The sequence below is a fragment of the Carlito syrichta genome, unplaced genomic scaffold (assembly GCF_000164805.1).
Source record: "Carlito syrichta isolate Samal-C Ts95f unplaced genomic scaffold, Tarsius_syrichta-2.0.1 Scaffold304688, whole genome shotgun sequence".
Taxonomy (NCBI): Eukaryota; Metazoa; Chordata; class Mammalia; order Primates; family Tarsiidae; genus Carlito; species Carlito syrichta.
In genome coordinates, this window is record NW_007248784.1 from 133,127 (window position 1) to 151,489 (window position 18,363).

General features: G+C 60.3%; 1 protein-coding gene across 1 annotated transcript in view; it reads right to left on the reverse strand.

Annotated features, from left to right (window-relative positions):
- The window catches only part of CSPG4 (chondroitin sulfate proteoglycan 4), a 41,229-nt gene that overhangs the window by 22,652 nt on the left and 214 nt on the right, over positions 1-18,363 (reverse strand). Inside the window, exons 2-8 of the mRNA XM_021713714.1 lie at positions 18,103-18,331; positions 10,922-11,131; positions 10,129-10,289; positions 9,548-9,615; positions 6,790-6,916; positions 1,537-1,728; positions 710-780 (exon numbers count right to left, since the gene is read on the reverse strand). Of these exons, the coding sequence (XP_021569389.1) occupies positions 710-780; positions 1,537-1,728; positions 6,790-6,916; positions 9,548-9,615; positions 10,129-10,289; positions 10,922-11,131; positions 18,103-18,331 (1,058 nt within the window). The remainder of the gene's footprint in view (positions 1-709; positions 781-1,536; positions 1,729-6,789; positions 6,917-9,547; positions 9,616-10,128; positions 10,290-10,921; positions 11,132-18,102; positions 18,332-18,363) is intronic.

Genomic DNA, 18,363 nt, shown 5'->3' on the forward strand with positions numbered 1-18,363 from the left:
AAAAAAAAAAAAAAAAAAAAAGAGCAAACCACAGCACCCCAAAGCGAGGCAGCACAGCATGTGGGCATAGAGCCCTGCAGGACACAGAGTCGCCACCGTGGTGGGCCAGAGTGGCTGCCAGCAGCTGGCAGGGGCTGCCAGTTGAATTTTAGGAATTCTGTGAGCCAGGTGATGTTTGCCCATGGTGGGAATCTTTATGCCACCGAAGAGGCACACAAGACACCTCAGAAGTCCCCCCCCAGGAAGCCCATTGCTAAACACTTACCTGCCTAGCGCCCCCAGGGGGGTGGCGCACATCTCCCTCCCCTGTGTGGGAGAGACCCCATCCCTGCCTCGCTTAAAGGTGTATGTAAACCCCAGGGCATGGTCAGAGTCGAGGCTCTGGGCCAGGCAGGAAGTAAGTGGCGGACCCTAACCACGGAGCCACCTGCCTGCAGCCCCCTCCCAGCAGGAGGGAGCAGCCGCCCGCTTGGCCAGCGTGGGAGGGTGGCAGGAAGCAGAGGTACTTTCCAAAGAGCTGGGGTCTGAATGGGTCCATTGAGGGGCTGGGCCCTGCTGCTGCTTCCTGTGGGGCCGAGTGGGGAGGAGCTCACACAGGCCGCCTTGTGCTGCTGTGGCGCACAAGCCAGGCAGCCCCTCACCCCAACAGAGGCCTCTGAGGCCACGCTGGCCGGGGCTCTGGAAACTCTGACAGTGCCACTTTCCCCACCTCCTGGTTCCCGTTTCTGCCCCTCTTGGTGCCTTTGATGGGCTGCAGTTGCAAAAACCCAGATTCTTGCCCTGGGTGGGGTGGGGGGACAGTCAGAGAGGGGCTTCAAACGGATAGAGGAGGAAGAGCTAGGAGTCAATCCCAGAGGACTTCCTGGGGGAGGTGAGGGTGGCACAGAGGAACAGAGACGGAGGGGAATAGGAGTCTGAGGAGGGTAGCAAAGCCAAGAGAGAGACTGGCAGGGTACGCAGGACCCCTTCGGCTGGGGCGGAGGAGGGTTTCTGCCTCTCTCAGCCCCAGAGGCTCTGGATAACCTGAAAGCAGAGGCAGAGAAGGAAGAGCAGTATGGGTTGAGGTGGACTCAGCTGATTGGGCCTCAGGTGGAGGGAGACGGGAGGGGAGGAAGGGGTGCGAGGGGGCAGGCATGGGGGTGCAGGCTGGATCAGACCTGCCCCGGACTCTCCTGGGTCATCAGAATGCCAGTCCAACCCTGCAGAACTGTGTGGCTGCCTCAGTGTCACCTTTCCACCCCTGCCCCTCCTGTCTGTGGGGGCTCATCCTGGAGGCCTCTTCCGGGTCTGGGAGTCTCTCTCGAGTGTGGATGTGAGAGGTTAATGGTGCGGGCTCCTGGGGGGTGTCAAGCCTTCGCATGGAGGGACGACGGAGATGTGTGTTTGTGTGCGAGCGTGTGGGTGGCTGCCGGGGGTGCCTTGGGTTTGCGTAAGGTTATGTGTTTGTGCGTGCGTGTGTGTGGGCTGGGAGCGGCCAGGACAGAGCGGCCATTGTACCAGGGCCTACCCTGCCCTTTGGCGCTCACCCGCCATTACTTGGCGGACCCGGCTCTGTGAAAAGGGCCGTGTGTTCCTGGAGGGTCCCTGCCCCTTCGGCCCGGCGCCCGTCGAGAGGTTTGCCGAAGGTGGAGAGGTCCCCACGGCTCCCCGCCCTTCCTCCCGGGAACAGGGCTCTGCTGTCTGGGTTCCAGGGCAGGGCGACTCCGTCCTCTTCCCTGAGACCTAGGGCTGGGGGCACAGAAAGAGCCTGTGTCCCTGCCTGCCAATCCGCTGGCTGCTGACACCTAGGTCAAGGTCCCCAGCAAGCCACCCTCTGGCAGCGCAGGGTGTGTGCTAACATCTCCTGGCTCCCTGGGGACACTCCTGGCCCCTGGGCCCAGGCCCAAGGCTTGCTTCCATCGTGACGTGTGACCTCTGAGTGCCAGCAGGCCCTTGGAACCGCAGTCACGGCGTGGAGAGCACCTCCACCCACCTGGCTCCTGTCCCTCCCAGGCCTGGCCAGGCCAAGGCCTCAGCACAGATGCCTCTTCCCATCTGTTGGGAGCTTCTGCAGGCCCTCGGGCCTAGCACCCTGCAGGCAAGTCAGACAGCCTCCCTCCCTACCTCAATCCCAGCTCTCCCATCTCCGTCTTCTCCCAGCCATGCCAGCTCTTGTCCCTGCCTCTGCTCCTTCCTGGTCTGTCCCCTTTCCTCCGCCCCATCCCTGCTGTCACTGGGACTCCTCTCTCGGCCGTGGGACAGTCTGGAGGGCCAGGCCTGGGGTCCCACACACCGTGGGCGCCGAGTTCCACAGTATCAAAGTTCTCTGTAACCCATGCCAGTCGCAGGGTACTGAGCTTTCACTTCTTGGACAGATAAACTGAGGCTTTCAAGGAGAAGGAGCTTGACAGAGAGTCTGTGGTTTCCAGCGCGCCACCTGTCTGAGCCCGCCTGCCCAGCAACCCCACGGCACCCCACTCCGGGGCAATGAGCCCTGGGTGCCCCACGCCCGCCACATTTCCAGTCGCCTGGGAAAGCCAGGCGGACCTACAGCCAGCGCGCGTCATGGGCAGCAGCATTCCTGGGTGTCTGCTGCCGTCTGACTTTATAAGGGAGAAACTTTGGGAGCCCAGAGCCGCTGGGCAGGATTGCCCTTGGGGAGTGCCCAGACCAGCAGCTGGGGGGGGGGGTCAGGAGTCCTAGACATGTGTATGGGGAGGCACCTGGGGCTGCCGAGATAAAGCAGGAGGTGAGAGGCAGATGGGGAATGGATGAATATTCATTCACTCTCTCACAAATATAATAATGCAGCCATGGGGATGGAAAACGAGAGCCAACCTGGGAGACACAGAGAGCCTAAGAGGCCGAAACCGAGAAGGAGAGATGAAGACACCCTCGTCTACCAAGACCGAACTCAGGGCCACGGACTGAGGCCCAACAGGGGAGACGGAACAGGAAAAATCAAGAGAGGCAGAGAAGGCGGGATGTTGGCAGCCAGCCTGCTGCTTGGATAGCAGTCAGGAGGGGGCACCCGGCCAGCCCCAGGGGAGGCAGGGGTCCTGCTCTGAGGCCAAGTGGGACTTCACCACAGCCCCTTGGGGTCTGGCACTAGGGATGGCAGGTTCTGTTTCCAGGTCTGGGCAGGCAGGGGTGAGGCCACGAGGGAGAATAAGGGGGCTTGGGTGGGTGCTCTGTGGGGCCCGGATTAAGGATTCTCTGTCTCCCCTCGTGGGTGGGGGGTGACCTGCCTGGGGGCTGAATGCTGGCCCTGTGAGAGCAGGGAGGGCCAGGTGCCCTGGTCCGGGACAGACCATGGGGAGGTGGCCCGGCCCTCCAGGCCCCAGGTCAGGACTGCTCCCCTCGCATCTCCAAGGGACTTCCCGCCCTTTCCCCAGTGTTCTGCCCCAAGCTGGAGAACCCATGAGGAGGTCAGGGTCAGGTGGACAGTTACCTCTGATGTGAATCCAGTCACGGCCCCCAGGGGCTCTGCACACCGTCCCTCCCTGCTCAGAGCTGACAGGAGAAATCAGCCCCTCTGAGTGGCCACAGTCCCTGCCAGCCACAACGGGGCCAGCATGCGTGGGAGTGTGGGTCAGTATCACCTGTCCACATGGCACGTGGAGGCCTGTGGGCAGGTGAGGCTGCTGTATGACCACGACTCCCTTCCCCCCACGCCTGCCTCTCCGGGCACCGGTCTGGTGTGTCCATGCAGGTGCCCACCCCTCCGCGATCTCCTCCCAACAGACCTTCCCCCGGGGCACAGCCACCCTCACTCAGGCCCTCCCCCTCCCCCAACCCTGTTACTCTGAAAGTCACCAGGGGTTACAGGCGAGACCTCAGGTCAGACCTAGAGGACAGCCCTGGGTCACCAGCGTCCAGGCAAGATGGCCGCTGACGGCCAGGGTGGGCTGCTTGGAGGACTCTCAGGCCCCACAAATCCCACTGCCCTTCAGGTGTCCTCCTGTGGCCACAGATCAGGGCCCTCCCGGTGGCTCGCCAACTGCCTGCTCCTCTCCTGTCTCACAAGCTGCTGTCCCCCAAACAATCGTAGGCTTGTTCAGAACCCCCCAGAACTTAATACAGTGGCCGTCCTCTCAGGAAATGGCTTCTCAACCCAGCAGAGCACCGGACAGTCGGGGCCAGGCTGCCACCGCCATGTCTAAATACCACAGGGATCTCTGCTGGGATCAGGTGGCCCACCCCTCCTCGCCCCAGGACCTCTTGAGCCAAGGGCCTCACACTGGAGCACTTGACCTTCTGTCTGGCTCTTTTCTGGGCCCCGGCAAGGCCGAGGAGGCCAGGGCAGGAAGGCAGTTCTCTGGCTGAGCCCGAGTCACCCGTGCTGAGGGGCGCACATCGGGAACGTTTTCAGTGTGGAAGATGAGTGCCCCTGGGAGGAAGCAGGGGTGGTGGGGTGGGAGGAGCTGAGTCTGGTCCACAGCCCCCCCGGGGGCAGGGCAGGCACCCTGGGCTCCCAGCCACGTGTCCCGGCCCTGGGGCCACGTGGGGCACAGAGGAAGCGGGAAGGGAAATGAGGGGTTTTGATGGAAGAAGCGGTCCAGCGTCCACCCAGGCTGGAGGGCTGGACGGGACAGGGGAGGAGACTAGGCCTCAATGGAGGCTTTGTGGAAGCCCTGCTGCTCCTTAGGTCCCGGGTGAGGAGGGTGCGGCCGCTGTGGCGGGAGCAAGTCCAGGAGGCTTTTCCCTGCCTTATAATTTTCCTCCTTGTACGGGGAGATGGGAGGATTGCCAGACCTTTCCACACCCTCCTTTTCCTCTGCTTTCCTGGCCCTAGGGGAATGTGGGGTTTTCACCTCCGTGGGCCCTGGCTGGGGTAGGTTTCCTTTTTATTTATTTGTATTTATTTAATTTACTATTTTTTTTTTTTTTTTAGTCAGAGTCTCACTCTGTCACCCAGACTGGAATGCAGTGGCACGCACGGTGGCTCACAGCCACTGTAGCCTCGACCCACTGGGCTCAGGAGATCCTCCTGCCTCAGCCTTCCAAGTAGCTGGAATGACAGGCGTGCACCACCATGCCCGGCTAATTTTTGATTTACTGTAGAGACAAGGTCTCACCGTATTGCCCAGGCTGGTCTTGAACCCATAGGCTCAGGCAATCTTCATGCCTCTGCCTCCCAAAGTGCTGGGATTACAGGCGTGAGCCACCGCATCCATCTGTATTTCCTTAAAAAAATTTTTTTTTTTTTTTGAGTCGGAGTCTCACTCTGTCACCCAGACTGGAGTGCAGTGGCCGCTCCCGGCCACCGCAGCCTCGACCTGCTGGGCTCCGGTGATCCTTCCGCCTCAGCCTTCCGAGTAGCCGGAATTACAGGCATACACTACCAACGCCCAGCTGATTTTTTGATTTATTGTAGAGATGAGGTCTCGCTGCCCAGGCGGGTCTTGAACCCGCGGGCTCAGGCATTCCACTCACCTCAGCCTCCCAAAGGCGCGGGATTACAGGCTGAGCCACCGAGCCCGGCAAAAATTTTTTTTTAATTAAAATATTTTTGTAGAGACAAATTCTCATTGTGTTGGCTAGGCTGGCCTCAAATTCCTGGCCTCAACTGATCCTCCTGCCTCAGCCTCCCAAAGTGCTGGGATTGCAGGTGTGAGCCACCGTGCCCCGCCTGGGGTAGGGTTTCTGGCAGGGAATAGAAAGGGTGAGGGATCCTCCCTGGCACTGGGCCTGCCCAGCCCTCCAGCCCTAACAGAGGGCATCTCTCATTTTATAGGTGAGGAAACGGAGGCTCAGAGAAGGTAGTTCCCTTTGCAGGGCCTCCCACTGAGCAGCAGCAGGGCCGGGATTCCAGCTCCTGTGGGTGCTGGGTGCTGTGGATGTCCATGTGGGTTGTGGGCACCGTGTGGGCAGGCGGAGTGGCAGTGGTGGATCTGGCTGCCGCGTGTGAGTCGGAAGTGGAGCTCTGCCCCGGCTCCCACGGGAAGAGGGTGTGAGGGCTGGCTCCCAGCCTGGGGCAGACACACTCTTTCCCTTCTTGTCCTCTGGGTTCCTTCTGTCAGGGCCTGCGGAGGTGGGAGGGAGTGGGGGGGAGGGACAAGCATCTGCTTTCGATGGGTGGTTTGACAGCCTGGCCTCTCTGGCTCCAGGGCCAGCGGGAGCAGGATAGGGCCCTTCTCCGGGGTCTGGTAGGGAAGATTCCTTCCAGAAGCCGGTGATGAGTGCCAGCCCTGCCCACCAGGAGCCTGGAGGTCAGGGGAGAGGTAGAGAGACAAGGCCAGGCTCTGCTCAGTGGGAGGCTGCCCTGGGAGACTAATGAGCCAGTCCCTCTCTGGGCAGAACCCGGAGCCAGGAAGCTGTTGCTCACCTGCCATCTGCCCCCGGCTCTGGCAGCAGAAGCTGTGGAGACAGGGCTGTGGGGAGGTGTTCCACCCTCTCGACCCCCACCTCCCTGGGCTGGCAGGCTGGGCTCGGAGATAGTGAGCGTGTGAGCTGGGATGGAAGAGTGGAAACGGCGACTGTCAGTCTGGACAGCAGCCTGGACCTGATGTCTAGTGGCCCAACTCAAGCATGCCAGGCTGTGTGCCCTCTTCCTCAGTTCCCCCATAATATGTAGGGCTGAGGGTAAGGTGGCCCCACAGATAGAAGTCCCATGTCCAGGGAAGATTCTTGGGTCAGGGGTCAACCCCTCCTCAACACACACACACACATTAATACCACTCAAAGACATGTGCTTCCATGCTTTCTCTGGCCTCAGTTTCCCCCCCTGTGAAAGGCGGACTGATACACACCTGGCCTCTGACCAGCCCAGCAGAGCAGAAAGTGGCTGCTGAGAGGTGTGGTCCCTACAGTGGGACCCTAAATGGCCATAGACCTGGTTGTATGGGAAAGTCCCGAGGACGGGCCACTTTTGCTGCCCATGCATCTGTGCAGCCAGGAGGCCACGGCCATGTGAGGACAGAGGACACATCAGCATCTAAGGGGTAAAAAGGATCAAATGGAGGCAGGTGAGGGATTTTCTACTGGGGGAGTGGCAGGCTCCTGGCACTAGGGGTGTGCCAGCAGGAGGGTGGACCAGGGAACCTTGGTGTCCTTTCTCATTATTATTATTTTTTTGGGAGAGACAAGGTCTCACTATGTTGCCCAGGATGGTCTCAGATTCCTGGGCTCAAGCAATCCTCTGGCCTCGGCCTCCCAAAGTGCTGGGATTACAGGTGTGAGCCATGTACCCGGTGGCATGGTGGCCTTGTTAGTGGCCCTCTGGGCTAACCAGGTCCTCCAGAGATCCCCAGATGGAGACCTCACCTTCTGGGCAGGTCCACTTCCTCCTGGAATAGCTTTCTGCCTAGCCCGCCCCCCCCACCAGCCCCTGGGTGCCATCAGCCTGTGGGACCCTCTAGAGCTGTGCCCTGCCACCACACGTCCTCCAGTCTTCCATTCTCCTCCAGCCTAGGGCACAGCCTCTGTGCTGGGGCACCCGCATCTCTGCTACTAGTCCTGCCAGTGGCTCCTAGACGGCCACACCCAGAGGACTCCTCCAAGCCTGTCCTGCCCCTCGCAAGCCTGATGCGGTGCCATCTCTCCACAGCCTGCTCCCTGCCCTCCACGCATGGCCTGGCAAGGGTCCGAGTGTTCTAGACTCTCCTCCTTCCTCCCGACAGCCAGGTTCCATGCACCCTACCCCTGAATTCCCCTTCCAGTCATCTCCTTCTTGTCCCTCCATGCCGTCTGCAAGGCAGATGGCTGCCATCCCATCTCTGGCTTGAGGAATCTCCTGCCTCCCTTTGCTAACAGCAGCCCCAGTTAACCCAAACTAAAGGTCGAAGGTCGCTCCATTGCCCTGCCTTGCCTGGAAGCCTTAATGGCTCCCAACGGCCCCAGGTTTGGGCCCCATCTCCCGGTGCGGCACTGAGCGCCTGGGTGCCCATGCCCAGCCTGCCAGGCCTTTCTGCTCCCTCCCTTGGACACGCCACACACTAGCCTTGTGAGACCCTGGCTGCTCCCACACATACCCGGCAGGGCCCCGCTCATGGCCTTGTGCCCAGGCTGGGCCTCTACCCGGCAAGCTCTTCTGTCCTTTCTGCTGGTGACATGTCTTCAGCTTGGTTGGAAAAATGTCCCCCGGCTTCCCCACATCCCCAAATGCCTTCTCTGCACTGGGGCGCAAAGACTCAACTGTGGCCCAGGGAGTCATGTGGCTGTCACCTCTCTCCATGAGCACTGTGAGCCTTGGGGACGAGGCCGACCTTGCTGGAGAATGGAAGACGGGAAGAGAGGAGGGAGGCCACCAGGGCATGAGGGCGGCCATATTCCCCAGTGGCCCAACTGGGAGGGGAGGGCCCACCCTGGGAGCCCGCCCAGCCCTCCAAGCCTCCTTTCTGGGCCTCCTCTGCCCTCCACGATCCTGAGCTCAGAGGCGGGGGGCTGGACACAATGGCTGGGAGGGGTGGGGAGCCGCCCCAGCCAGGGACTGCTTTTCTGGGCCTGTGGTGACAGTCTGGTGCTTGTTTTGAAAGAAAATAGACTCAGAACCCCTATTTATAGCTGGAGGCCACGGCCACAGACAGGACACTGCAGGGTTGGAGGCTGCGCAGGCTTCTGCTCAGCAGGACTGGGGGTGGGGCCACTCCCAGGCCCCTGCCCCCCTTTCTCAGCCCCCAAGGAAGTGCCTGTGGGATGGTGACATTCCTGGGGACAGGATGCAGGGGAGGAGGACCTGTGTGGGGGGGATGGAAAATTTCCCCATGGGTCCCTGGGGCCCAGAGTCCCTTGTGGGAATGGGCGGAGGTGAGTTCTGTTATGTCTGCTGAGAGGCAGAGAAGGGCCTTGTGGGGGAGGGCTGTGCAGCTGCAGAGGGTGTACTTTTTAACTGTCACCAGACAGGTCAAAGGGCGAGAGAGAGAGAGAGAGAGAGAGAGAGAGAGAGAGAGAGAGAGAGAGAGAGACTGACTGACCAGGACTGGGGATGGGGCAGGCAGAGACAGGAAGATGGAGATGCGGAGAGATAGGGAGAGAGAGACAGAGATGGGGCAGAGAGAAATGGAGAGCCAGGCATGGGGAGAGGTGGAGAGGCGGTGATATGGGGAGATGAAGAGACAGGGCTGGGTGAGAGCTTTTCGTCCTGCTGACATGTTAAGCAGAGGGCAGTGGAGGCGGCGAGTGGAGGCTGGAGCGAGGGCGGGGGGTTGGAGCGAATGGAGGCTGGAGCGAGGGGAGGCTGCAGCGGGGTTTTTGTCCATGGTGCTCTAGGCATAGCAGTCAGAGTCTGAGTCGCATCCAGGTGAGGACAGGCAGGATCGCGGCCTCTCTGTGGCCTACACCCCAGCCCCAAATGCCTTCTTGTCTGCCCTCTCCAGGGTCCAGGGCTTGGAGCCCTTCTGCTCCAGGCAACACCCATGGGGGTGTCACAGGCCTGCTGGAGGCAAGGGAGGTACTGTGGGTCAGAGCCCACAAGGAGGGACTTTTTCACCAAGATCTGGAAGGACTGTCCTGAGCAGAGGGGCCAGGGCAGGGCCAAGACCCTTAGGGATGGTCTGGTCTCTGGCTTGCTAGGGGTGTACTCTTCAGGCCTAGGGTGCTTATAAGCTAGGGTGTGGCCTGGACTCACATCTGCTGTGGCCTTCCTCGGACCCCTTCCTTGGTTGTACTTGCTGGGGGCTGTGGAGTAACTGTAGCCTGGGGCATGTGTCATGGAGCCATAGCCACAACCGGTGACTCAGACAGTTATAAAAGGAGCAGCTCTGAGCGGTGACTCAGCTGGCCCTGGGTGGGTCTGGCTGGTACAAGATGGGGTGGTCTGGGTTTATTTTTGGCAGGGTGAGGGTGGGGCTGGGCCGGGGGTGGGAGATGGGAGACGGGGGTGGGGCAGAGCTACTGCCCTCTCCCAGGAGAGCCCAGGGCCCTGTGCCCACTTAGGGAAGTAGTTTCCCAATGCCAAGGGGCCCTTGCGGGCAGGGCTACCTCTCAGCCCACTCCTGCTTTGCTGTCGCTGGACTTTTCTAGACAGAAGTGGAACCCTCTGTCCTGTTCCCGAGAGGCTTGAACCCAGAATTTTAGAACTGACCTAGCAGATGGACGACCCCCACCCCAGGAAGCCCAGAGAGGGACAGGGACCTGCCCAAGGTCACACAGCAGGGTCAGGTATCCTAAGGACTACGGTGCCACCAAATAGCTGGCTCAGGTCTCTACCACATCTCCCCTGCTCCAGGGCTCTCAACCCTTGGAGGGACAGGCCCCTATCTGAGTCCCCACTCATGGAGGTGCTCAGCTGGGCTCCAGATGGGTAGCCGGAGCACACGGGCCCCAGATGCCTTGAGGAGGAACCTTGGCTGGGGGCGGGCACCTGGATTCTGTTAGCACACATCCGGGGGGCTGGCGACCCCCCCAGGGCTCTGTGGGGAGGAGCTACCTCTAGGGAGGGGAAGCAGAGGGGACTCACACAGTGGGGTGTCGACCTGGGGCTCAGGCTCCTGCCTGCCCTCTCCAGAGTGTCCCTCCAGGGGTCACTGCCCAGACTGCCCTCACCTCCCCCAACCCTGATCTCATACCTGCCCAGCCCTTGAGCATCACCAGGACCCTTCTAATGGGCCCAAGCAACCTGGAGCAGGGAGGATTTTCACTTCCCTCAGTCTGGATTTCTGTCCCTCATGATGCTGCCAGCTCAGCATGTCCTGAGTGGTGGTAACAGCCACTGTAGCCCTGCAGGGGAACCATCTCTCGCCACTGGCCCTGGCCTCCAGCCCCTGCCTCCCAAGAGCGGTCCCTGAGGGGTTGGCAGAGAGTCAGAAAAACCAGGCTTCTAGGTCCAGTCCCATAAAGAGTCCTGGTGCCTGTTGGCGCTTCTCCTCACCCACCTGCTGTGGGGACAGGGTGAGTTTCAACTGGCCATTCGTTGGACACATATTGAACTCCTGCAGGGCTCCAGCACTGGGAGTTCCATCCTAAGGGACTCGGGGCCTGGGGTGGGTTGGGACAGGCTGACCCCCCTTCTCCCCACACCCGGAGAGGTATGTGGGCCTCAGCCCCGTCAGCCACACGGATGCAGAACCTTGCCTTCTTCCCGCCTTCCGAGGGCCCGGGGCTGGCAGGCAGTGGCCAGCGGATGTCCCCCTGGGAGGCCACCTCCCTCAGGGCCACCTCCTCCAGGCTCTTCCTTAAAGACTCCTCAGCAGAAGCCGCCCTATTCCTGGCCCTGCCCCAGGATGAAGGTGGTGATAACTGAGCGAGACACTTGGGCAAAGTATCCTGCTTAGTCCTCAGCACATGTAAGAAGCAGGGATTATTTATCCCTACTTTAGAAAGGAGAAGACTGGCTCAGCTAGTCCAAGTCACTCGCCCAAGGTCACACCTGGAGCGGCAGGCCTGGAATTCCGTACTAAGCGGCTAACACCACACACTGAACCAAGATGGGCCTGCCTTCCTGCTTTCATGTGTAGGTTCTCAGGATTATTCTTGGAGCTCAGTACTCAGAGGAGGGAGGAGGCCTGAGTCAGGACAGAGGGGTGGGAGGGGCGTTCATTCTTAGCGGCTCACAGACTCCCAAAAAGGGTGATTTGTTTCTTCCCTGGCCAGGGTGGGAGTGTGAGTGTATGTGAGTGTGCATGTGGGCTGGGCTGGGACCCGCCTGGCGGGCCTCCTGTAGCAGGGGAGCTGGGCCTGGCCCCAGCCGCCGTGCACAGGCAAGGGGCTGGCTGGGGCTGGTGTCGTGGGAATCGCGGCTGGACCCAGATATTTATAGCTGCTCCCCTTGAGATGTGGGCGGGGCACAGGGCTGCTCTTAGGTGGGAACGGAAGTCAGGCTCCTCTCCCCAGCCCCCTCTGTCTCCCCAGAGAGTGGGTCCATCCAGGCCAGAGGCCCTGCCCTGGCGGTGGTGGGGGCGGGGGTGCCTATATATCCTGAGTCTGGGGCTTCCCTAGGACTGCTGGCTCAGGGCTGGGCACTGTCCTTGCCAGAGGTGACAACACAATGTTGTTGGTGTGTGCAGACACAAATGTGCACCTACTGGGTGCAGGACCAATGAAAGTCATGGGTCAGGGGGTGGAGGTGAGGTGGGGATGGAGGAGAAAGTCCCGTACCACCCCAGAATGGAGGGCAGGGCCCCAGGAGGGGGCAGTCCAGGGCATGGGTCTCAGCACAATCTGTGGTTAGTGTTGCTGAAGCCGAACCTTGAAGGATGGGGAAAGGCAAGGCCAGTTGCTGGGAACAGCGTGGTGCGGGGGCGCTGAATAGTTTTCTGATGGTCTCACTCATCGGCCAGTTCAAGAGACACAGCCTCACCTTGAACGGCGAGGCAGGAAAGGAGGGCACAGCATAGCACAGACTAAGCATCCTTTACCCAAAAACCTGAAATGTGAAATGCTCCAAAATCTAAAAGCACCAACGTGATGGAGCAGGTAGAAAAGTCCACACTTACTTAGCACACACTTGGTCTTATGCACTTACTTAGCACACACTTGGTCTCATGCACATAATTATTAAAATACTATATAAAAATCACCTGCAGGCTATGTGAATAAGGTGTAGATGAAACATAAATGAGTTTCATGTTTAGACTTGGTCCCATCTCCCAGACATCTCTTTATGTATAAATATTCCCAAATACGAAAATATCTGAAACACGTCCAGTCCCCAGCACTGTGGATGACTGTTATTTGGCCTGTAATGGAGTTTGGGCTGCAGGCAGGTGGCAAGAGAGACCACAGGGCCCCCTGGTCTGGCTCTAAGGAAGGTGGATCCCAGCACTTTCCCTGCCTTCAGGTTCCCAGACTTTGCTCCCCCAGGCAGGGACACTTTCCACGGCCCTTGGATTCTTTGAAAGCCAGAAAGTTTTCAGATTTTTTTTTTTGAGTCAGGGTCTCTTTGTGTTGCCCAGGCTGGAGTGCAGTGGCACAATCATGGCTTACCACAGCCTCAACCTCCTGGGCTCAGGTGATCCTCCCACTTCAGCCTCCTGAATAACTGGGACTACAGCGGAGCGCCACCAGCCACGACTCATTTTTTAAATGTTTTGTAGAGATGAGGTCCCGCTGTGATGCCCAGGCTGCTCTCAAACTCCTGGGCTCAAGTGATCCTCCTGCCTCAGCCTCCCAAACTATTGGGATGACAGACGTGAGCCACTGTGCCCTGCCCAGAATTATTTTTTTTAAGACACAGAATCCTTTATCAAGATCCCAATCTATAAACATATGTCCAAGGAGCTGCTGTGTGTGAGATGGGATGGGGTGGCCACCCCACATTCCCAGGCTCAGCTGCTTCCAGGTTGTCTCAGGGTTAGAGTCCTGGAGAGCTTTGGGGCTCAGTCTGAAAGTTCCTGGTTGGCTCGGTGGCCTTGACATCCTTCTGGGGGCTCAGTCCTGAGCCCTGAAACATGGTAGAGACCCCTGAGGAAAGCAGATGGGATGTCTGTCTCCGGAGAACTGTTGGTCTCCTGTGGATAAGGCCACTCACCACACCAGAGCCTTAAGACAAGGGTGGGAGGCCTAGGTCCGGTCTGTTGGGGGCCCGCTGTGTGACTCTGAGCAAAGAGGCTCCCGTCTTTGAGACCTGTCTTCCCTAGGAACTGGGAGGGCTGGTCTGAGGTCAGTAAGGTCCAGGAAGGGAGGCAGCCTCACTGAAGCGCCACAGCCGTTAGGCCACGAGGGAGCCACACACGGAAACGTTTAAGCATGAGCAATGTGTGCAGCCTGGCGAGCATGCCCAGGGTGGGCAGGGCTGGCTCCTCCGCGGGCTGGGAGCCGGCTTGGGTGTGGGTAGGTGCCAAGCGACAGGAGAGAAAGCTCAACGGGACAGGCACTGTCCTGGCTGAACCCACCTGTGCCACCACCAGAACGCGGGTGAGCCACGCCACCACGACAGCTTGACTGAGCCGCTGGATCTCCCACCCTACCTCCAAGACAAAATGGCTTCATTTACCAGCTGTGGGGAGGCGGGTGCTTTTATGAGGGGGATTTGCTTATGCTGTGACAAAGCCGGAGGGGGGAAGGGTTGGAGAGGTAGGGAGACACTTGCGGGTGGGGGGAATGGGGAGACAGGAATCTGGCCACAGTCCCAGCACTTTGGGAGGCTGAGGTGGGAGGACTGCTTGAGCCCAGGAGTTTGAGACCAGCCTGGGCAACATAGCGAGACCCCGTCTACACACACACACACAAAAAAAATTAGCTGGATGTAGTGGTGTGTGCCTGTGGTCCCAGTTACTCAGGAGGCTGAGGCAGGAGGATGGGTAAGCCCAGGAGTTTGAGGCTGCAGTGAGCTATGATCGCACCACTGCATGGCAGCCTGGGCAACAGAGAAAGAATCTGACTGGAAAAAAAAAAGGATGGAGTCCTCAGGGAGCTGTCTCTCCCCTGAAGACCGTCAATCCCCCTCCTGTGGGGCCTGCTGGTGGGTGCCTGTCTACCTGGCCTGATCTGGGAATGCCCACTGTTGCTGGGGTGAGTGAGTACACCATGGCTTGTGCGCCCAAAGAGTGACCTGAGGTGATCCCTGATCTTCTCTGAGCCTCAGTTTCCTCAGCTGCAAACTGGGAACGTCTTCCAACTGGCAGTGCTGCTGTGAGGCTTCAGAACAGATGGTGAGCGCCACCATGGGGTGTCTCGGGAGGAAAGAGCTCAGTGAGAAGATATCTCTGTCTTTGGCCCTGTTGGGGCTGCAGTCCCTCCCCCCCATCGCCCCGAGAAGCAGAGAGCGATAGGAACGTCTGCTGCTCATACAGGTTCAGTAATAATGGTCACGGTGCCGTAAGCCTGCAGTGAGAAAGAGGCTCACCTCATGCAGGCACATGTTGGAGGGCAGGAAGGAGCCTGATGGGGCCAGGAGTCGGAGAAGAGGTGAGCGGGCCAGCGCCCCACAGGAGCAGGAGAAAGTAGGCTCCAGCCCAGCCCTGGTTCACCTGCTCCCACCCCCTAGGTGCCACCCAGCCCAGGTCTGTGAGGTCGGGGTTTGGGGATGGAGACAGCAGCCGTGCTGGACGTCTGTCCCGGCCACCCCGCTCAGGTCTGTGTGCAGGCCACCCCGCTCGGGGCTATTTCCAACTCCCCTCCCCACGCCCGCCTGGGCAGCACGCCCAGTTCCCAGACGCAGCAGCCTATATACTTCCTCTGCGCGCTCCACACGCCTGCCTTCCTCCCGCCCGGCCCACCTGGTGTGGCCCACCCCCAGCCCCCCGGGGCGGGCAGCACTAAAAGGCCCTCCTTGTCCTGCCTGGGCGGGCGGATGTTGGGAGGGAGGCTGGTTATGCTGGGTTCTGGAACGGCTTTTCTAGAGTCCGGGTGGGCTGGGCCAAGGGCCCTGGCCCCTGCCCTGCCCCAGAGGCCTGGGGAGAGGGTGCAACACCCTCTCTCCCCCGGGCCACCCTCAGAAGCACCAGGATCTACCCTGGCTCAATTTGTTGCTTTGTGTTCCTACAGCCGTCTCTAAGACACCCCCGTCAGCTCAGCCCTCATCCTGGTAACACACAAGCCCTCCCTGCCAGGGACTCCCACCCGGGTCCCACTTCAGTCCTCAAAGTCAGCCACGCTGGGCCAGGGAAGAGGCGTGGTGTCACCGTCCCTGCATACTCTGGGCTCGCTCTGATCACCCAGGTTTTATTTTTATTCATGCTGTTTCACCTGACTGGTCGCCACTCTGTCATTCCAGCATCAGTTCAAATCCAACTTGCCCCAGTGCCTGTCCCTCTGCCGAGGGCCACCTATTGGGCTCAGAGGAGCTGAATACCTCATCTGTCCCCCACACTGTCACAGGGGACCAAGCCCAGTCCCCCGAACAGGCTGGGAGCTCCCTCTAAGCAGGGCTGGGGCTCTTCTTGGCCAGTTAGGGTTCACGGTGGGACTTAAGTACTTTTCTTCCTCTCTGGGGCCTCAGTTTCCCTCTGTGTCCAGTTGGAAGGTTGGCCCAGATGGTCTCTAAGGGCCCTGACCCCCAGACCCCATGATCTGAGTGCTCTGGAATGGTGGTGAGTGGGGACCCTCCCACCCCCATGCCTCCCTCGGGTCTGGGAGGTCCTGAGGGCCTTTGCCATCAGTGTGTCCGGGAGGGGTGGGAGTGACCCTTCGGTGGGGGCTGCCCCATGGCAGAGCCCAGGACAGAGAGCTGGGCCAGGGGTGGGGACAGAGATGGGCTGTTTCCAAATCTACTTCCCAATCCTCCCAGGGGTTGGGGTTCCCTATGACACCCACTGCCATGCCCCTCTCCCACCCTAAAGCCCTGGCTGGCTCCCCACTGCCCTTGGGCACAGGCTGTGGGTTCTGCCTTGCCTTTTAAGGTTTCTGTGCCCTGCTTCATGGCTCCCTGGCCTGCACTCTGAATGTGTCCTCCAGCCAGGCCATGGGCCTTTCCCCGAACCTTGCTCAGGCCTAGCCCTCACCCGGAGCGTTGACTCCCTTCCCTCACCCCATGCCAGGTTCAAGGATCCCCTGTGTCCGTCCAGCTCCCCCTGACTTGCTCTTCTGATACTACTCATCGGCAGACACAGTTGGGAAGCACTGTTTGAGTGTGGATGCGCTTTCCCGCCGCCTGGATGTGTGCGAGCTCAACTCAACATTTCTTTTTCTTTCTTTCTTTCTTTTTTTCTTTGAGGCAGGTTCTCACTCTGTCCCCCAGGCGAGAGTGCAGTGGCACAATCATGGCCCGCCTCCTGGACTCAGGCGATCCTTCTGCCTCAGTCTCCGGAGTAGCTGGGACTACATGCGCCACCACGCCTGGCTTTTTTTTGTAGAGACAAAATCTCACTATATCACCCAGGCTGGTCTCAGACTCCTGGGCTCAAGCGATCCTCCCACCTTGGCCTCCCAAAGTGCTGGGGCTCCAGGAGTGAGCCAACGCACCTGGCCAGCCCATTTCTGTGCAACCCTCCTCGCCTAGTACAGTGCCTGCACATTACAACTCGAGGAGGTAGGGGTGTGGACTCACTGCCTGGGCTGAGGCTGGGGTCCCAATTACCTCAGACACTCCCTTCCCATCTCTCTGGTGGTCCAGCCCCTACCCCAGGCCCTGAGATCTCAGGAGATGGGGTCCCTCCCGACAGGAACAGGGTGTCTGGGGATCCAGCCCTGACTCACCAGGGGTCCTCCCTTGACTCACGTCCCTCAGGGCACCTCGTGATGCCCTCTGTTAGAGCTGGCTTCCCCATCAGAGGGGGAAAGGGTGTGGGCGGGTCTCAGCAAGGAGACTCAGGCCCTGCTCTGCTCCAAGTTGCTCTTGGGAACGGTCCCACAAGATGTAGGCTGAGCCCTGATTCATACATGGGTAGCAACGAAGCACAGGGCCCGAGGCCACGGTTTCATGGCATAGCTAGACCATGCCTTCACTGGAGGAAGAATGCCGTCATGCTGGGATTTCTGGCAGGGTGACAGACAGGGGATGCAGCCCAGCACCTCTCAGAAAGCTGGCTTCCATTCGGCCCCTGCTGGGGTCAAGCACCAAGCCGGACAGGGAGGCGTGGCAGGGGGCTGCCCAGGGCTCTCTGAGGGACAAGCCCCCGCTGGGGCACAGGGTATCCAGGAACACCAGCCCCGCCTCTAGAAGGCTGGAGGTGGGTGGTCGGTGGGGGGTCGTGTCTGTCACCGACAGGATGGGGAAAGGAGGACCGAAGGAGGGGAGGTGGCATGTAGACAGACAGATGCATGGGAGCCAGGTAGGGAGGCTGAGGAGAGGCTGGAGGAGGTGGAGGCTGAGGTGGGGGCGTTCACAGGTTGGGGCAGGGTGGCTCCCACCCGTGTCCCGCCCCGCAGCACTCCCCATTCCTGGGCCTGGGCGTCTGAGGCTGGGGCACCCGCTTCTCACTGCCATTGGGTACCCTTTGGATCCCAACATGGTCACCCCAAGCTTGCCTGGCAAAGCCTGGACAGCACTGGGGTGGCCCCACTGGGTGTCTCCGAGGGAGCGGGCAAAGCCATGCCCTAGGCAGCCAGGACTTGGGCCCCCAGCCACCCAAACTGGACAACGTTGGATCTCTGGAGCCCCCACAGCCTGAGATCTCAGGGGAGGGGGCCTGTGTCACCCCAAGGTTGAACTCCTGGAGCCCCCAGCCTGAGTGGGAGAAGCGCAACCCAGCCCCTCTCTCACGCCCCACCTGGGGCCACTGTGGCCCCTCCTGCCTCTCCCCGCCTGAGGAACCCCTCCTATCTCACAGCAGGCCGGGTCAGGGTCTCAGGCCCCTCACTCACCTGGGGATGCCAGTCTGGCCAACAGGGCCAAGGTCAAAGCCAGGGTCAGGGTGGGCGCTGAAGGCCAGGGACGCGGGTGGGACCGCATCGCGACGGGCTGGGCGGCGGGACTCGTGGGAGCCCAGGAGTCTGAGAACCAAGTGGGAGCGGCTCTGCTGTTGGCTCTGCTGTCTCGGCAGGCTCAGGCTCCTGGTGTCGGCCGACTTAACTCCGGGGGGCGGGGCAGGCGCTAACCCGCGCGTGCTCCGGTTTCAGGCCCCC